We start from the raw sequence: 19775 nt of genomic DNA on the forward strand, positions 1-19775 counted from the left end.
TAGCCAGTACATATTCCAAACCTTATGACCTTAGTCAGGATGGGCTTTTGAAAGTGGAAGTTGCGTCAGATTCGCTAAGGGCAGTAAAAGCTATTAACATGCTAGAGAAGCCCCCTTGGTATTGTCTGGATTTAGTCACTCCCATTTAAAGTTTGAGTCTCCACTTTGACTACATCTTCTTCAGTCATGTAGTACGAGAGACGAACATGGCAGCAAACTATTTGGCTACTATTAGTCCATCACAAGATGCACATAATGTAATTTATTTTTTATTTGTTCCCCCCCTTGATCAGCCCCTTTATAGTATTGTGGAGGAGGATAATCAAGGAACAAATTATGTAAGAGTTTCTTAAGCAATACAACATATGAGAGCCTGCCAATCCCTAACTTACCTTAAAAAAAAAAAGAAAAAAAAAATGGGCTTTTTATGATGCTTCTACTATACACAGTGCTTAATCAAGTACCAAACGCTCAAAAGACAAGGAACAATAAAACCAATGGAAGAAGAATAGAATTGTGGCATCAGTTCCATCGAATCATCGATGATCAAATGCCAGACCCCACAAGTAGGAAATATTTAAAGGCCATGCAAAAACAAAATACAACAATTCTCTTGTAACCAATTTTCGGCCGAACTAATACGTGGTAGGCTGCTAGATTTAAAACGCAGATTAGATTCGGTGTATTGTTTGGTGAGATACTGAGATGAGCCGACAACACTGACTGACTTACGACCACACGTGCAACTTTACTTCTTTCGCTATAAAAACACACAACCTTAAATTGCACCGGATCTGTACGATATATATATATACTCTTTCTCCCTCCTCTCTCTTCAGGTAACATAGATTCTCTCCATCATTAGATTCTTTATTTTTAACAGTAATGTAATATTGATTCCTCTAACTAGCAGCTTTCGTTTTCATAGTCTTAATCATCATTTGTTTTATACCCCGAGTATTTGAACCTATGCATATTTTTGTTGTTCACTTGCTGGTTAAGTTTCATTATGTTGAATATAAGGAAAAATGTTTGGTTTGGTTTCATTGGCTTATTTTTTAATATTATTTTATCTTCACTGAAAACTGGATTTTATAGTTTACTAATATTTTTACTGTTTGCTTCTCATACTGCATACTAGTAACTTGAACTTTTGGTAATCACTTTTATATTATTAGTAACAAGGGTTTATTGTTTGTGGGTAAACGGGCAATGCATGACTCTGTACTGCATTCAGATTTTTATTTTATTTTGTTCTTCTGAATCATCTAGTGTAGTTTTCTTTATGCTTCAAGATTTTCGTGTGCAATCTGATTCTGTTTTTTTTAGAGATAATTTTCATTGTTAGATAATAGGAATATCATTGCAATAGTTCAACACCTCCATCAACTTACCATTAAGGTTTTAATGTTGAAGTTTCTGTAACGATCCACCCCATGTTGCCAGTCATATTGTTCGTCCACTTAGTCAATTTGCCCCAAGTCCATAGTGCCGATGCTTTTGAAGCACGAGTTGCAGCTGGTTCAGTAGGAATTCTGCCCATATGGTGGAATGTACTATATCGTTTCTGATGTACACTACGCACCCCTCTCCTCCTTTGCAGTCCACCGGAATATTCCACACATTGTTTGAATGTGGTGCGGTGGTGCCTACCATGAATTAGAAACGCTGAATATAATTGTATGGAAAGAGATTGTCGCCAATGTTTTTTGATGTATGCCTTTTGAGTTCGGGTGTGAACTAGCAAAGTAAGTTTGAAGCTCAAAAATTTAATTGTCATCGTTATTATAAAGTCATGTGTAACCAGTTTCAGTTAAAAAATGGCCCTCTGTAAAATTTCTTTGTAAGGACTCACATGGAAACTCCAGTCTTGCATTAAGATTGTTGAAGATCGTATGTGCATGGTGTTCCTGTTACGATCTTTTGGAGATCTCTCTCTAGGAACTCTTCCTTCAATAGTTGTCTGTGATTTCTTTTCTTTTCTGGTAAACCCTGTTCTTTGGATGATTCAACCTTGTTTCTTTATCTAAAGATCTACAGTAGTATTGTGCTGGTTTTTTATAGTCTATCTCATAGTGTGATTCTATTTGCAGAACTCAGAGGTATTAGCAACTTCACATAATAATCTGTTCATTCCTCTGAAGTGAAGAATGAACTATAGCCTGGTCTCTTCATCATCTGAAATCCTGTGTTCTTCTTCCAAGAGTTTACAGTTCAAAAATGAGAAATCACATGCATCAAAATCTTTCATAAGGTTTGGCGGGCAGGACCTTTCCCAAACGTTGAATCGTGTTGTGAGAAGGGTGACAGCTTATAAGCCTCTGGTTCCTGGACATGTACAAGAATCATATTATGGGCAGAAACAACAACAGGATGAGGCAAGTCTGAGATTCAAATTTGTGAGGACACTGCTGATAGACAATTATGATAGCTATACATACAACATTTATCAAGAATTGTGTGTCATTAATGGGGGTAATCTCTCTCTCTCTCTCACCTTTTTTTGGTTAACTTTCTCCAGTTAATTACTATTGTTCATGTTTATCAGATATTACATTGGGTTATTAGGTACCAATTAACAAGTTTGTAATGCTACGTTCTTCAGGCATATTGTCCTTTGAATCCTTAACTTTGTTTGTTTTTATTTTATTTTTCCGGCCCTTATATATTAGGACACAAGCTGAACCCTGGTTTGATGGATGTACCTCAAATGGTGAAACAAATACTTATAAAGATATACATGAACACGGCTGATATTAAAACTAATTGACTTTAGAAGAACAAGCATGGAATCATCAAATCCTTATCCCAATTGTTGTCTTTGGCCGTGTCCTATTCTTTATATTCTATTTGAAGCACTGGCCTCGTTTTGTACAAGTCCATAAATCTGCTTGCACTTAACTCTTGGCCCTCTCTTGTATAGTGCCAAACCATCTCACAGCATTCTCAACACCGATATCTTTACTATGCTGATTGTGTGAACAATCTTTGTTTTAAAAGCCCGACGTTGTCCCTTAAGAGGATAGTTGGTTTTGTTTGCCTTTATTCTGCTTTCTGCTGTTACAGTATCCAATTTTAAGAAAAACATACTTTACCTTAAGAGGGTGGAAAAAGATGAAAACAAGTTATGGGAAACTGTAGAGTGAATATGCGCGAGGAACAATATTATGAAGCACAAAGGACTGACTGCCAATCTTTTATGGGCAGATGATCTCTCAGCTTTAAACCTTTTTTGACTGTCATCTGTTATCCATCAATTGTTAGGATCTGTTGAGTCCCTCTTTTTCATGATTTAACATGATAACATATTTTTGTTTCTTCAGATGCATCTTTTTCTTTCCTTTTTTGTTTGTGCTTGACCGTGATTTCAATAGTCACTTATCCTGTCATTCTTTTTTTAATTAGTGCTTGGAAATCTAATAGTTGATTATGTATTGACAGGTTTTACCCGTTTGTATTTTTTTTCCAGTCCCTCCAGTAGTGGTGCAAAATAATGAGCATACATGGGAGCGCATCCGCTATTATTTATATGAAGAGAAGGCTTTTGACAACATCGTCATATCACCTGGGCCTGGTTCTCCAACATGTCCAGGAGACATAGGTTAGGAACTAATATATCCTTAAATTCCACCTGTAGTCCGGTAATGTTCTATGTTGTGAGTATTATTGTTGTATCCTTGGTTAATATGCGTCACAAGATGGAGTTTCTGGAACTACACTGTCAACAACTGAGGTGGCATACTCGAAGGGCACCCTTTTATTTCACCATTTCAAGAATCCATCCATTTTGAAACTTTCTTCCTAAAAGCAGGTGCCTGTTGTAGAATATGTGGGTTGGTTCTTTCACGTTTTATCTTCCAAAAGAAGAGAAAAAGAAAGAAGTTTTGCTGCAATATGTAAGGGATGGTAAAATGTAATTTCAGCTATAGAGATATTTTTGAAAATAGAGAAGACTTCTTGATGATGGTGCCAGAAGATCTTGTACCCATTGTCTCTCTCATAATTTGATGGATGCCAACTTCACAGCTGACCTTGCTGCGATAAAACTTCTTTCTTTAGGATACTTGTGATTGGGAAAGATTTTTAGGATACTTATGATTGGGAAACCCGTATGATTGTATAAATGGGATGACCCAAATGCTGTTTGTTATTGATTTGACCACGTAATTAGGTGGGATCTGTAAACTCGGGTTTGGTGGATTGCTAACCTAGTTGGAAGGCCACCCAGAACAGTAGTGCACCTTAGTCCCATACTGTTTTACTTGCTCCGTTATTGTTAGATTGATTTGTTCTTTGTTTAACAAGCAAAGAAAAGTTAAAGAAGGAAAACAAAGATTTTTCCCCCCATGACAGGGCCACTGGAGTTGTCTGATGAATTCATCCCAAGATAACTAGCAAAATTCTAGACGAAATCATATCACCAGGATCTTAAGTTGAATTTATTTCTTCATATCAAATGCAGGCGAATTATTGGTTTTTATTAAGATTGGGCAGTTACTATTTAACTTTTACAGGAATTTGTTTGCGGATTCTGTTGGAGTGCAAAGATATTCCAATTTTGGGTGTTTGCCTTGGCCATCAGGTATTTTTGTTATGTGCAATCCTATGTTACTTTTTTCCTCAGTTCTCAATTATTTTTAAGTGATAACTGTTCAGTTATTAAAGAAATGCCCAAACTGTTTAGTTGTTAGTTGTTACTGTTTGTTATAGATGTAGAGTTAGTTCTTGGTTTTTGTTAGGTTGTAAAATTTACTTAATACAGAAGGGTCTCAGTGACCATTCTGTTGAGTTTTGTTCTGTCGGATGTATTATATATGGTCCGTTGGCTGCTCTACTTACACAGAACCATTCTACATCACCGGTTGAATATATATTGTTAAGTGTTGTCATACTCTTTTTCCTGTATATCTTCGGGTGATCCTGTGTTGTGTATAGCATGCATTTATCAATGCCCTCAGAACATTCTGAAGGTCTTATATCTTAATATTCCATTTGTTGGGTTCAAACCTCAATGGTTATACATAAGGCGTTTTTCTTGATGTTATTAGGCTCTTACTTCAGTTCTGAGTTATTACTATCTCAGCTGCAACATAGCTTAGCTGGTAAATTTTGTTGGAGTTGTTACTATATATCTGGGTTCTGGGCGTGCTAGCACACTAATATGCAAGTCTTATCTATCCAAAAAAACAACACGAAAAGTAAAAGGCATCCGTTTTTTTAGCTTGCCTGTCTCCATTTGGCATCCATCTAGATTCACTGTTAAGTGCATGGGTAGAAAGTCTCCCAAGCACTCTGAGTGGATGATTACTATCTAAGGACGTTTAGGTTCACCACATATTTTGATGCAGTACATGTTGAGGAATTGGAAAAGCGGACAACAAAGTTAGAAAGACATGGACGCACCATGTTTGATTGGAGACGGCCAAATAAGAAGAACCCACCACTGTGCAGTGGACACCACCCTCTCGGGCCCAAAATCCATAGTTTAGGCCTTCAAAATCAAGTTTTTGCCGTTTTAGGAAAGTGTTCTTTTTGCTATAACTTTTGCGAGGAGAGTCCGTTTTCGGTTTGGCGTGTTGGGTTAGTTTTATTTTTATTAGTAGTTTCTTAATATGTGATTATCAAAACTTTCCATTTTTGGAAAATTTTGAGTTTTGTGTTAGTTTGGGAATTTTGCCTATAAAGGCTGGGCATCTGTAGTAGGGTTTCAGTTTTGATTGAATGAATACTATTAATAGTTTCTTCTCTTGTTTTCCATTGTTTTGGTATTCCTTGTGCGTGAATCAACAAACTTTGAAGCCATTATTCCCTGGTATTCATAGGAAGCTTTAGTGTAGGTTGTGAAAATCTGCAAGCTATAAATTTTTCCCAACATCACATTTTTAGCTTTCTGCTCTTTTGTTGTATATTCTCTGAGCAAACCAAATTATATAGATAGAAAGAATAAAAGGCATGTAATCTTTGAACTTCTTGCAACCTTCTCATCTTCACCCAATATGCATGTAATCGTCTATTGTTTGTGGATTTTTTTTTGAAGAAACCATGGACTTTTGTCACAGGATACACAAAAGCATTAGGAATTACTCACTAGGGAGAACAACTAAGATGACGAACAGCGAAGATGCACTCCCCGTGTCGGTCATGTTTGGCTAACTGTAAACATGCCCGAAATATTTATAGACACGACTGATGAAATTTTTAGCACAAGATATAAATGAATGCCCAAATGGAATTTTGTTTATAAACTTGCCACACAAGTCACTGGAGTACTAAAACACCTTCCAACACTAGTGACAAGAACCACCCCCACTGCATTGGACTCATTGCCACCCCACCTGCAATGCTACCACTTTATCTAACTGCTAAATAAATATTGTCGATGAGTATATCAGTGGAAGACTTTAAAGTGTAAGAACTGTCTAAACCTGTTAGGGATAGTCATCCAGATGATCCATATAAACCTAATCCTACTGCATTTGACAGTTGGTTATTGCCAGAGCACCATCTTTGAATGAAAATGAGGTATTTAGTTGGACCAGCATTCTTTTTCCTTGTAGTGCACTAAATTTCCAGCAACTCAAGCGAGTAGGAATGTTAAATGCAATCGTAATCTGTGGTGTTTCATTGGTTTCTGTTATTTGTGTATACTATACTATACAGTTATGCCTGATGATAAATTCAACACTACAGGCCTTAGGATATGTGCATGGTGCTCGAATTATTCATGCGCCTGAACCTGTCCATGGACGTTTGAGGTATCGTAAATTCCTACTTTAAGATTGGTTGATAGGTATCCTTGGTCCCCAGTTGTTCAATATTAATCTTCTTCTGTTCTTCTTTTTTAGTAGGTTTTATCTGTTTGTATAAATTGATTTGAAATTAGCCATTTTCTGAACCATTGTCTTATTTTAAATTTGATGTCGTATTTTTAGCTTCATCTGTTGTTAGCTAATTAGAACTTTATGTTTTCCCAGAAGGTTAGATTTAAACTTGGTTCCAGTACGGTGCGTATTAACTTATTCCTTGTCTCCTTCAGTGAAATCAAACACACTGGCTGCCATCTGTTCCGTGATATTCCATCTGGCAGAAACTCAGGGTTCAAGGTGCGTTAGCATGCAGAGTATCTGATTTACATTCTGAATTTTAACGTATACTGTGACTTGTTTAGTATGTTGTGACATCTAAGCCACCTATCTTCTTCAACTCAATATGGGCATGTTTTTTTTTACTGGATCAACCAACATCTGTTTTTACGTTTTGCTCCTTGTATATGATGCAATATTAGGGTTTGTCCCTCTAATTGTTGTCAGAGTTTGGCCCCTCTAAAAACCAGAACCGATCAAGTATTTTCATAATTGCCAAAATCCCTCAAGTGCATCCCATGTGAAGGGCCAACACCTGAAATACTAATTTACAAGGACTAAAGACAAATAAACGAAACAAAACTAATAAAAGGCAAATAAAAAAAACTTAAAAATCAAGAGACAATTTCAAGTATTTTAAAAACTATTTACATGTGGTGTTTACAATTAAGTGTCTTATTCTTCAAATACTTTTCCCTTACTGGTGCTTGAGATTAGATTGTCTTCAATCTTCCTTTTGTTAATGATCCTTGACTTGAAGCTCCCCCGTACAGTTGCAAGTAGATTCACTTCGAAAGAATTGAGATCAGGACAAATGTGTTGGCCTTCACAAAGTTTGAGGAGTATCCATACTGATTTTTCATTGTATTGTAGAGTTATCTATATGAAAGATCACCAAAATATGATCATAGTCATTACTATCAGAAATATATGACAAAAGACTACACAACGCTTATGATATGAGCTTAAAACGTTGTTTGGACCTAAGTTACATTGACACGGATATGCATGTCTGTATGACTGTTTCCGGCACGTCGATAAAAAATTTAGGTATATCACTTACAATATGTGTCCGTGCCATGTCCGACACGGAATGTGGATACATATCCAACATGGATTCTTTTTAGAATATGGCGTGTCCGTGTAACTACCCTGAACCTATTTGTTTATTGTTATACGCCTATCCCATAGGCCAATATATAAGTAACGGCTTACAGAAATACACACAACAATACATAAAACAGATATTTGTTCAAACAAAAGTGGGCTGTGCTGGGTATGTGGACATCCCTTAAATTGTACCTATACAAGCTAGTTCTTGCACAAAAAGAAAAAAAGAAAAAAAAAAAGAAAGAAAGAAAAGCTATTTCATGCTGTTGCATGTGAGTTATTTGGTTTTGGATTATGTTTTTTTCCTTGAAATAGATATAGGCCATTTTGAACTTAGTCTTTAGTCCTTCCTGTAAATTAGTATTTCAGGTTTTGGCCCTTGACGTGAAATGCACGTGAGCGAATTTTGGTGATTATGAAAACACTTTGCCAGTTCTGTGTTTTAGAGGGCCAAACCCTGAAAAAAGATTAAAGGAGGGCCAAACCCTAGTATCACATTATATACCAGCCTAAAAAGAGGATGGCAGGGGAGAAACTTACCATAGTACAAACTGTTGTATAGGGGAACATTCTGGACCTTAAAAAAACATAGTTTCAGAAAATTTCAACACATTGAGAGGCTGCAATATCACTCCCGAAATTTTCTGAAAGTTCTGTAAATCCCAGGAGTTACTGCTAAAGTTTGTGACATTTTGTTCTATGGTCTTCCCTATAAAAGAGAAGGATAGTAAAAGGACTACAAGGTAGAGAAAGAAGAAGTGTGTCGTGGCTTATAACATGCCTTTTACGACAGTCCTCCAATCAAAAGTGGATGTCTTTGATCCCTCCTTTCAGTTTCCGACGGTATCCATTGCCAAATGGTGGCTTTCACACTCATCACCTTGGAATTGACTTCAGTTGGTTTATACTGAGATATATCTTTCTTTTGGGATTGCTAAATACTCCAAGGTGCCGCAAATGGGACTCAGGGCCATAAGGAACTCTGATACCTTGACAAAGTGTATTCATCCCAACTTTCAGTGCATGTGAGAGGAAAAGAGCACTGTTAATGCTCAAATGTTCCAATAAGATCTCGAAACTGCTCTGCTGAATGAACAGTTGATGAGCAGGCAATAATATCGATAAAAAGATAGTGCCCATAATTGCACAATGAAAATGCCATGTTTTTTGAAGTTGTCTGAAATTTAGAGAATCGAATTGTATTTTTTAGCAAGAAACCAGAGATATCTGTAAAATCATAGAATGCGTAAAGTTTTTGGAAAGGTTGGAGATAACTGTGGGAAGGCTCCTGAACTCTCCATTTAGCTACTATAATGTGTAGAATGCATGCCAGGTACCATGACATACTAGTGTCAATATGAGCAACTACTCTTGTAGGTTGTGACCCTTTCTGAATATTGTTCCTGCAGGTTGTGCGCTACCATTCCCTTGTGATAGATCCCAATGCACTTCCCGATGAAATAATTCCTATAGCTTGGAGCTATCCTGGGGAGACACTTCCTTTTCTTGACTACCAAAAATCTGATGTTCTCAACGATGCTTATGGGGGCCAAGCTGAGCAAAATCATTTTAATAATTCGAAGAAAGCAAAAGTCATCATGGCCATTATGCACTCAAGAATGCCTCACTATGGTGTTCAGGTACATTAAGTAGCATCTTTAATTTGCTCTGTAGCTCAATTTTTACATTAACAACATAACACATGCTTTTATTTTGACCTTCAGTTTCATCCCGAGAGTGTTGCAACCCGTCATGGAAGGCAAATTTTTGAGAACTTCAGAAAAATTACATTGGATTATTGGTTAAGGTCACCACGACTTCATGAAAGAAAGGTTCACAACAGTGGTAAACTTGACTTATTTCTTACTAATGCTGATAGTTATTTATTTTATATGTGCATCGGGTTTTTGTCTTTCTTTAAATTTTGGTATGACCTAACTGCGTACATAGTTACATACATATACCTGGATTACGAATGAGGGAATGACACAGTGCGTGTATTTGACATTTAGTGAGACCTCTAACCTCTTCTGTAGAATAAAGATCATTAAGAATAATCAAAGGAATAATACTGTTCAATTGTGCACATGACGTTTGGTTTTTTTTTCCTAAACTTGTTTTAGTTGTGACTTCTGGTATTCAAGCAAAATTAGAATAATAGGAAAAGTGTGACATGGCATGTTGTTGGTCTTAAATAATATCAACTGGTCCAGGAGGAAGGTCTGATGAACGAAAGAATTGTGCCTAAGAATCTACTATGTTCATTTTAGTGAACGCTGGTTTATCATGGTATCCTTACTCCCATATGAAAAACCAAATCTTTCACTGAGACAAATTTTTGATGAAATAATCCTGCCAAGTACTAATATTTTTGCATCTACAGTGTGCCTTAACATTATTTTTCTAATTTAAAGCGCAGATGCATCTTTATACAGGCTTTCTCTTAAACGGACATGTTATATAGTGTCTTGAGCAGCTTATATAGTGTCTTGCACAGCTTATATAGTGTCGTATAAGCTGTCCACGAACAAGTTAATAAGTGTAAATTAAAAAGCTGTTCAAGACACTATATAAGCAGCCCCACGAACATGTCCGTTTAAGAGAAAGCCTACATCTTTATATGGTTATTCTACTATTTTCGCTACTTCTCTGTGACATAAATTTTGCTTAGCATTGGTGCAGATCCTTTGCCACTCAACTACTTAGAAATTCATCTTTATATGGTTATTAGGTTATTTTTGCTACTCTGTGACATAAACTTCGCTTAGCAATGATGCAGGTTCCCTTTGCCAGTCAACTACTTAGAAATCTACCACAAAGTAAGCTAGTAAGTGAGGGGAATGGCGGGAATCATTTACGTGTGAGAAAGAGAGTTACACCTTCATATGAAAAAATTGATGATCGATTTCTAAAGTTGAAGTGGAAGAAATTTGATTCCTTGGCTAGTATAGCTGGAGGAGCTAAACATATTTTCTGTGAACTTTTTGGAGAGCAGAAAGCAGATAACACCTTTTGGCTGGACAGTTCATCAGTTGAACAGGTTACTTTTATCCCTCAATTCTTTTTCGTAGTTCTGGTTCAACAGAAACATATGATTTATTAACAGTTACACTGTATCATACTCATGTTTCTCGTTTAGACAAGTAATTTTTAATTTGATTAATTAAAGATGAATGTGCAGTACTAGTTAGTCAAAATTGAAAAGGATTGCCTAGACTGTCTAGAGAGTTTAGTAGTTCAAACCAATGTGCGTGAGTAAATGTGGTCCGCTATATAGATGAGTCAATGGCATGTAGAAGTGAGTCTTCTGAGCTCTCATGTGACCTTTAATAAAAGTATTCCAGTTTAATATAAAGCATCAGCGTATTGGTAATTCTTTTTTCATTGACTAGTTTGGAAGCTCTGCATAAATTGAGTGTGCATCTGCAATCGAATTTTCTCCCCAATCTGCATATCTATGTTGGAAATTGTATTAAGATGATTTGATATATCCTTCCTTAGTAGGAATAGGAGATAAATCAATCAGCCAATCAAGGAGATATTCAGGGAACTGATTGACCTGTAGGATAGTCTCTAACAGCAGAGACTCTAATTTAGGGGCAGAATTATTTCTCCTCAAAACTTCATTGAGACTTGATGTCGGAGTTATTGATGGTATGTAGGCAGCTTTTGTTGGTGTAGTCTCTTTCCTTCTTCAAAATCACCCCTTTACCCATTGTACTGGTTATTTGTTCATCATTTTTCCATTATAAGCGAATCATTGGGAATATTTGGCTGTAGATTGAGCCTTATTAACTTTTTTCCCTGACAGACTACTCAATAGAGACATGAATATGTGTTTTTGATACCAACATGAATTTTCAAGACATCGTATGACATGTACATACATTTACTTCACTCATTCACAACTTTATGTATTTCAGAAAAGTTTTATGTAAACTTAAGGTAATCTTGAATCCAAATTACAAGTAACACATACAAAAATAAAACACATCAAATAAGTCGTGTCATTTGTCTAACATGTAGAGGTCACATAATGTGTGGTATTGTGAACTTGCAAAATAGGTGGGTATATGTGTGTTGGCATGTCTACCGTTTTACCATAGACAATGTGTCAAAATAATAATAATAATAGTAATAATATAATAATAATTATAAGAAAATGGTACTTTGTAGTGGGCTAGTAGCACAAAGTTTTACAAATAGCTTAGACTGAAGTTTGATTAAATATATGGATAATGTTGGCATGTCGCGATCCAACTGTTGGAGTAATGCACTAACACACATATGGAAATATATGATAAAGCCATAAAGCACGCTTTGCTTTGGTTACCATTATTTAGCATTAGTTTCTGGTTTTTAATGAAGCTTTTAATTATTTTTTATTTGTAATCTTTAATTTTTAATTTTTCAATATTCTTTGACAGTACTGAAAGTTTTGTTTAACATTTCTTGTGGAATTGCCAGAGAAGGGCACGCTTTTCTTTTATGGGGGGTAAAGGTGGACCCCTATGGAAGCAAGTAACGTTTAGGCTATCAGATCAAAGGTATAAACAATTATCATTTCTACTTTTGTACTAAGCTTAAGTTTGTTTTCTTATTTCATTGGCTAGCCAGTATCTGTATGGATTATGGAACATGACTATTATGTCCTTGCTAATGTGCTTTGCAAATTCCCGCTCACTTGGCTATCTATAGTGTTCAGCTGATGGACCACCTCTGAAATGAACAATGATGCCATACATTTTTATAAATAATACAATCTCATCTGCATTTTAAGACTTCAGCTAGCACTTCAACAGCTAAGAAATATGTGCTCTACTGTTGTGCCCAACTGATGACATGTCTTAGTTGCTTTTAATTTATGTTCTCTCCTGATGTTACTGCTCGCTGTGATATTTATAAATTTTGGATCCATTTCAGTGATATGATTGCAAAAATTGGAGGCTGGTTATCAATTGAAGATGCCCAAGGTTCTGTGAAGAAAGAATATTTGGAGGATGGTTTTCTTGATTTCCTGAAGAAGGTATCTAGGACCCCTAACCTGTTACTGTTATGTTCTGTTAAACAATGTCTTTTTTCTGTTTCTTTGCAAACTAGGTTGGTGAATTTTCTTTATGTCGTGTTCAACAAACTTATATTGTTTAAGACTGTCAAATATTGGAGTTTCCAAATTATTAAATTTGTTGTCCTGAAAACGACACAATTTTACGATGATTTTCTCCTAAGAAACTCATGCTTGTAAAGAAAAGAATTGCATAGGTATATTGATTTTATCTGCAAGGCATTTCTTTCAATGTATGAGTGCCCTTTTGTCATAAAAGACTTATACATTTGTAGCTCTGTAGTGATGGTCTGACGGATATAGCAACCAAGTGTCCTTGTCATTGTTTGAGGAAATGTTAACCAAACTGATGAAACATGACATTCGACAGTGATGTCTTAGTGTTATATGAAGTCTTTTAAACAGGTGCAGTATGTCTGTCATTTATTTGTGCAATTCTACCTCTCCACGGACCCTTGCAACGTTTCCGTTTTCTTTTGCTTAATGCAAGATAAAAATAACAATGTCTACATTCTTCAGCCAAATTTATGAGGCAAATATTGTGTGCAATCATACTGCAGAGTCAGTGTCAAAGTGCATATCAACATCTTGAGAAATTTTCAGTTATTGTTGCTGCATATTAGCCAATGTGGGTTCTGATTCTTTTACAATATTCTTATCTAGTACTAAATCTATGACTTCTGATTTTTGTGATGTTTTGATTCTTACAATCCACGTGTTATACTCGTACCTGTACACATTTGTGCAACAGTCTAAGTTTGACAGTATTAAATTATCTAGTTTCAGTAGTATTTATTAATGTTATACCTTTTCCGTGGAAAATAACACCTCCCCAGACGGACCCAAATTAAAAAAAGGTCCCCACGGTATTTTAATGCATCTTCTATCTTTGTCCATTCACATTGTCCATCGATTTGACGGCGAAGAAGCCTTATTTTATGTAATGATTGGTTTGCATATCATGGCCACTTTACAAAACTCACATCACAGATATTCCTCTGTAGGACCGGATGTCCTAGTCCGTCTACAATGTATATTTCAAATAGGAATTTGTAAATTTATGTGGACTACAATTTGACATGTTTAATAGGAACTTCATTCATTTCGTTACAAGAAAGAAGACTATGAAGGTTTGCCGTTTGACTTTTGTGGCGGATACGTTGGTTTCATCGGGTATGTGGCTAAAGTTTACACATTCTTAATATAATATGTCACTAAGAGCTATTGTGGTTTAGAGTTTCTCACCTTGAAATAACATTGCAGTCAAAGATATGATGCTGATATAGTTGCTAAGATAAAAATATTTTAAATTTGTAGAACAAAATTTAGCAAGGGTAAATGTTAACATCATTTGTATATTTATAATTGTTATCCTAGAAATGATCTAAAAATTCTTGACCTTTTACACTTCATCAGGATATAATAAATTGTTATGTTTGATATTAGAACTTTACATGCTAATCCCTCTCCCTGGTGAACCCAAAACCTTGGGTCCAACCTTCCAAATCTAGAGAAGGCTAGACACAAACAACAATAAAGTTGTGTTTATGTGATTGCAGTAATGATAAAGCTACGGTGCGCACGCAGGGTGTGTGGGTGCATGCCAATTTGCGGTGCGCAGGATTTTCGACCTGATATTCTAAAGGGGTAGAACTGGACTAAGCTACTATATTTTTTTAGTACTCCCATTAAACCTGGATGTAGTATATAATTCAGTATCCAACAACAAATGACATATTATAGTCTACTACATTAAAAATGACATATTATGGTTCACTACGTTAATTTACACTAGAATATGAATGTTTTGTCATCAGGGTTGACAAAGATTTGGCTCTTAGAATTTTTTCAGGTAATATTGGCACAAGAATTGGAAGGAATTGATTTAGTATTGCGAGCTGGTATATTGGAATAAGTCTTTGAGAGCTATACAAACCTTACATCATAATGAAATATGTGTATGGTAATTTGAACGTCTAAACATAGCCGTAATTTGAATGCGAACACTTAAGTACCAAACATAGCCGTAACTCAAACACCAAACTACAATGTTTAACCGTTAAAACACAAACTTAAACACTTAATTGCAACACAAGAATCAAACACCAAACTAAATTGCACCATGATCACTTAAACACATAAAGTAAACATAAAAATAGAACTATAATCAAACACCAGACACCACTAGCTACTGCTTCCATCAGATTCCACATCAGACATACACAACACAATCTCTTTCTTCTTCTGTAGCTGCTTCTCCATCAACACCACCACTATCATCATCTTCATCAGAATCATCAATAGGACAGTCCATACATTCCAGCACATACATTCAGATAATTCTTCATGGTAAGAGGAAACATTGATTTGTGAGCCTTCTGCAACCGCCTCCGTTCCTATTTTGGTTTGGCATACCCGTTTCCCATCCTTGTACATCACATTTGTTTCCAACTTATATAATTTTTCTTGACATCCATTACGCTTCCTCAAATGCCTAACATGGCCAGTTTTTTCTTTGATTTGTTTCATCTTCTTATCTAATAATTTGTTATTTTCCAACCTCTATCTATTTTCCGAATCCATCTCACTACTGGTTTGTGCACTTTTTCCTTTTGCCATAGTTTTCTTGGGTAGACAAGTGCTTTTATAGCTAAAATGGAAGTCAATTCGTTGGGAATCAAATACTTGGTTGTGGTTTTAATACCTGCTAAGGAATCCTGCAACCAATAAAGAGACAACCATGCACCAGTACTCTACATGCAATCAATCTATTCAAATAATAGAGATACATTCCATTCCAAAAAAAACTAGACAAAACATGCATAAGCACTGCAAATAGAACATGGCCTTAACATAGATAAGCACTACAAATAGAACGTAGCCTAATGTATGGTTGCACTGCAAAACACATATACAGTCGCTTTGTCTATTTGCAGTGCTTATATATGTTAAGACTATATTCTCTTTGCAGTGCTTATGTATATTAAGACTATGTTCTATTTTATGTTTACTTTATGTGTTTAAGTGATCATGGTGTAATTTAGTTTGGTGTTTGATTCTTGTGTTGCACTTAAGTGTTTAAGTTTGTGTTTTAACACCTAAATGTTGTATTTTGGTGTTTGAATTACGGCTGTGTTTAAATGAAATTATGGCTATGTTTGGTACTTAAGTGTTCACAATCAAATTACGACTATGTTTAGGCGTTCAAATTACCATGGACATATTTCATTATGATGTAAGGCTTATTTCAACTCTCAAAGACTCTTATTCCAATATAACTCTACCAGTTTGCCATCACAACCAGCTCGCAATACTGATTCAATTATTGTGCCAATATTACCTGAAAAAGTTCCAAGACCTTGATCTTTATTAACCTTGATGACAAAACATCCATATTCTAGTGTAAACTAATGTAGTAGACCATAATATGTCATTTTTAATGTAGTAGACTACAATATGTCATTTGTTGTTGGATACTGAGTTATATGCTACATCTAGTGGTTTAATGAGAGAATGCTACAATCTACATCTAGTGGCTTACTGGGTGTACTGAAAATATATAGTAGCTTAGTCCTTCGAAACTTCTTCACCCGGTTCTACCCTTTAGAATGTGTGGTTGAAATCCTGCGCACTGCCCACCACTAATTGGCGTGCACCCAGCACTCTGTATATACCTATTACCTGCATAGATAGAGGGGATTAGGTCTTAGGGTAAAAAGCAGGGATGACCAACCATAGTGCTCCTTCTTGGGAAGGGGAGGGGAACATGAACCAGGATCTCATGATCTAAATAACCTCCTGAAAAGAACTACTTATAGCAACTCATAGGAGTCATCATGATACCAGTCATGTGATTAACAGCCACTTCTGAGTCAGCTGGCATGTGGCACGCCTCAAGCCGACTCTTGATCATGTGCATCCCAGTCCACATTGTTCACTTTGTGTAGTCTCTCCTAGTGCGACGTGTCTTGGTTGGGTGGCATATTTTTTCCCTGTGGCTGCCAGGAGGGCATGGCTTAGCACTCTGCGGCCCTCTAGACCACTAATTCATTGATTACTTGTCATGAAGCAGGTATGACCTTAAAGTTGAATGCGGTATGACATCCAATCACCACACATCAAGGGTACCAGATGCTTGTTTCTTCTTTGCTGATAATCTTGTTGTAATTGATCACCTCAGTGATGATGTGTATATACTTTCTATACATGATAGCCATCATACAGAAAGTACTGGCACGCCATGTGAGAGCTCAACCCAGAATTCCTGGTTGGACAATACAGAGCAAAAGCTTCTTTGTTTAAAAGCTTCAGAAAGTAAGAAGTTCAAGGAGCAGATGTCAGGGTCAGCAGCATTAGCCCCTAATGAAGGAGGTTTCCTTGCTGATAAAACAAGAGATCAGTACGTGGAAGATGTTAAAAAGTGTCTGAAGTTCATAAAGGATGGAGAAAGCTACGAGTTGTGTCTTACTACTCAGATAAGAAAGAAGATAGAAGACATAGATAAGATAACACTTTACATTGCATTGAGGGAGAAAAATCCTGCACCATATGCTGCGTGGCTCAATTTTTCCAAGGAGAATCTATGCATTTGCTGCTCTTCGCCTGAGAGGTTCCTAAGGTTGGATAAAAATGATTCACTAGAAGCAAAGCCTATAAAAGGCACCATTGCTCGTGGCTCAACACTGGAAGAGGATGAACTGTTAAAATTGCAATTGCAACAGAGGTATGAGAAAGTAATAATGCATAGACAACTTATAGCCTATTTTACCAGAAATTGCTACAAAAATGAACCTCTACCACTGCCGACTATAAGAGAAAGGATAAAGTTTATCTTTTGTCTGTGACTTTAACCAATAGAATGAAAAAGCTTCTAGTCCTTTTCGTCAGCAATATTATCTCGCTGCGAGTTTTAGAATATGCTTATCAATCGTCAACTAGCTATATTTTATATTGGCTAGGTATTAATGTTTTCATGTGGTTTAGAAAATATTTTTGTTTTCAGATAATCTGGAAGCTTATATGATATAGTCTGCCATTCATATCCATGAGACATACTGTGCTATTGGTAAGTTACAGACCTAGATGGCCAAAATGCCAAGTGGTCTGATATTCTGAAAAGAGAAATTCCTCTCTTCCTGTTTAGGTTGGCTATTCACTTCAGCTGTTTCAAGTTTGGTTAGCAGATTACCCAAACTTGAAGACGATATAGTACGCACAGAATACTCTGGGAAGTTCAATTGCACTTGGATATAAAAGAATATGAGAAGCATCTGCACCAGGAAGTCTAGATTGCAGTTCGAGGCCTTGACTACCTAGGGTACACATTTGAGGACCGTCTAGCAACAATATGAAGGGAGGTCGTCGACACCTCCCTTCAGTTTAGGCTGCCTATCAGAAACTATACCAGAATTTATCGTTCAGCATTCATGATAGTATAGAAAGGTGTAACTTGCAATTAATGGTAATCTTGAGAGAAAAAATCAATGTTTTGAACTCAAATCTTTGCCTTCCTTTTGAAACTAATTTCTTTAACTTTTCTTTTCATTAACAGCGAGAAGGACCAAGCCGAAAATCTAATGATTGTTGATCTTCTGAGGAATGACCTTGGCCGTATTTGTGAACCTGGCTCAGTGCATGTGCCTCGTCTCATGGAGGTGGAATCATATGCAACTGTGCACACTTTGGTGAGTACAATCCGAGGGACAAAGTGCTCGAATTTGAGCCCAGTGGATTGTTTCAAAGCTGCATTTCCAGGAGGTTCAATGACTGGTGCACCGAAGTTGAGATCAGTGGAACTTCTTGATTCTCTTGAGAGCTGCTCTAGGGGTGTCTACTCAGGATGCATCGGTTTCTTCTCCTATAACCAGACATTTGATATGAATATAGTGATTAGAACAGTTGTTATACATGAGGACGAAGCTTCAGTTGGAGCTGGAGGCGCGATTGTTGCTCTGTCAAATCCAGAAGATGAGTATGAGGAAATGATTTTAAAAACACAGGCGCCTGTGAAGACCGTGATGGAGTATCAGAGCTATTCAAGTTGAAACTTCAATGTCACAAATCAGTTTCAGTTTTTTTTTTTTTTTTTTTTTGATTGGCAAGTCTGTTTTAAATGAGATCAGTAACTCTTTGATGCTGGCGGGGTTCGATCCCCAGACCTCTGGTGTCATCACCCAAAGGTTTTACCGACTTTGCTAGTCGGCACCTGCAAATCAGTTTCAGTTAATTGTATATTACATTTATTATTTGTTTCCTGTCTGGGGATTTCTATTGTAGCAATGGGAATCATCTGGATATTGATATCCTCTAAAGGGGATTTCATTGATAGATGTCATGTGTTGTCTTAGTTGATAAATGATAAATGTCATGTGTAATGTGTTGTCATTGTTGATAAATTTTGTTCTAGGCATATTATTTTGCAATCTTCGTGGGGCATGCAGTTCAAAAATTGTCAAAGGTCATCTAACTAATTGCAGTTGCAACACCACTACTTGCACCATTGAACAATATGTATAGGTGGATATGATAGCTTTGTGCTGGTGATACTCACACTACATAACTACAAATCAAAGCTCAAGAATGGATACTGAACGAAGAGAAGTAGGAACCCTGACAAGGAGCTAACGCTGAAATAAGGCTATGACAACTAAGAAAGTAGCAGCAGGAGACTAGAAACTTAAAGTCAGAGCAGCATGCTTTGTGCATATTCATGCTCACTGCTCCAGATTGTCAAAGAC

At 36.4% G+C, this 19775-nt stretch overlaps 1 protein-coding gene across 5 annotated transcripts; it reads left to right on the forward strand.

The window, feature by feature from the left end:
- The first annotated feature begins 491 nt into the window (after positions 1–491).
- Positions 492–19447, forward strand: EMB1997 (para-aminobenzoate (PABA) synthase family protein). Of its 5 annotated transcripts, XR_015218409.1 has the most exons (16): positions 492–839; positions 2094–2475; positions 3470–3601; positions 4515–4582; positions 6691–6755; positions 7037–7103; positions 9383–9613; positions 9698–9818; positions 10742–11013; positions 12441–12520; positions 12897–12999; positions 14129–14211; positions 17111–17761; positions 18041–18103; positions 18210–18499; positions 18590–18729. XR_015218409.1 is itself a non-coding variant. In XM_086601470.1 (15 exons), exons 3-15 carry the CDS (start codon positions 2151–2153, stop codon positions 19080–19082), a joined length of 2691 nt encoding a protein of 896 aa, XP_086457596.1. In that variant the 5' UTR covers positions 855–1748; positions 1849–1985; positions 2094–2150; the 3' UTR covers positions 19083–19447. The 5 variants fall into 5 exon arrangements, 3 of the variants coding, with proteins under 3 accessions (XP_086457597.1, XP_086457595.1, XP_086457596.1); XR_015218408.1 differs by having other exon boundaries at positions 18041–18499; XM_086601470.1 differs by lacking the exons at positions 492–839; positions 18041–18103; positions 18210–18499 and adding exons at positions 855–1748; positions 1849–1985 and having other exon boundaries at positions 18590–19447.
- The last annotated feature ends 328 nt before the right edge of the window (positions 19448–19775 follow it).

The sequence above is a fragment of the Coptis chinensis genome, chromosome 3, assembly GCF_015680905.1.
Source record: "Coptis chinensis isolate HL-2020 chromosome 3, ASM1568090v1, whole genome shotgun sequence".
NCBI classification, from domain to species: domain Eukaryota; kingdom Viridiplantae; phylum Streptophyta; class Magnoliopsida; order Ranunculales; family Ranunculaceae; genus Coptis; species Coptis chinensis.

Coding starts and splice junctions, on each gene's coding strand:
- EMB1997 (XM_086601469.1), top strand. CDS start 2,151: ATGAACTATAGCCTGGTCTCTTCATCATCTGAAATCCTGTGTTCTTCT. Junction 4,583..6,690: donor GTGTTTGCCTTGGCCATCAG/GTATTTTTGTTA, acceptor TCAACACTACAG/GCCTTAGGATATGTGCATGG. Junction 9,614..9,697: donor TGCCTCACTATGGTGTTCAG/GTACATTAAGTA, acceptor TTTGACCTTCAG/TTTCATCCCGAGAGTGTTGC.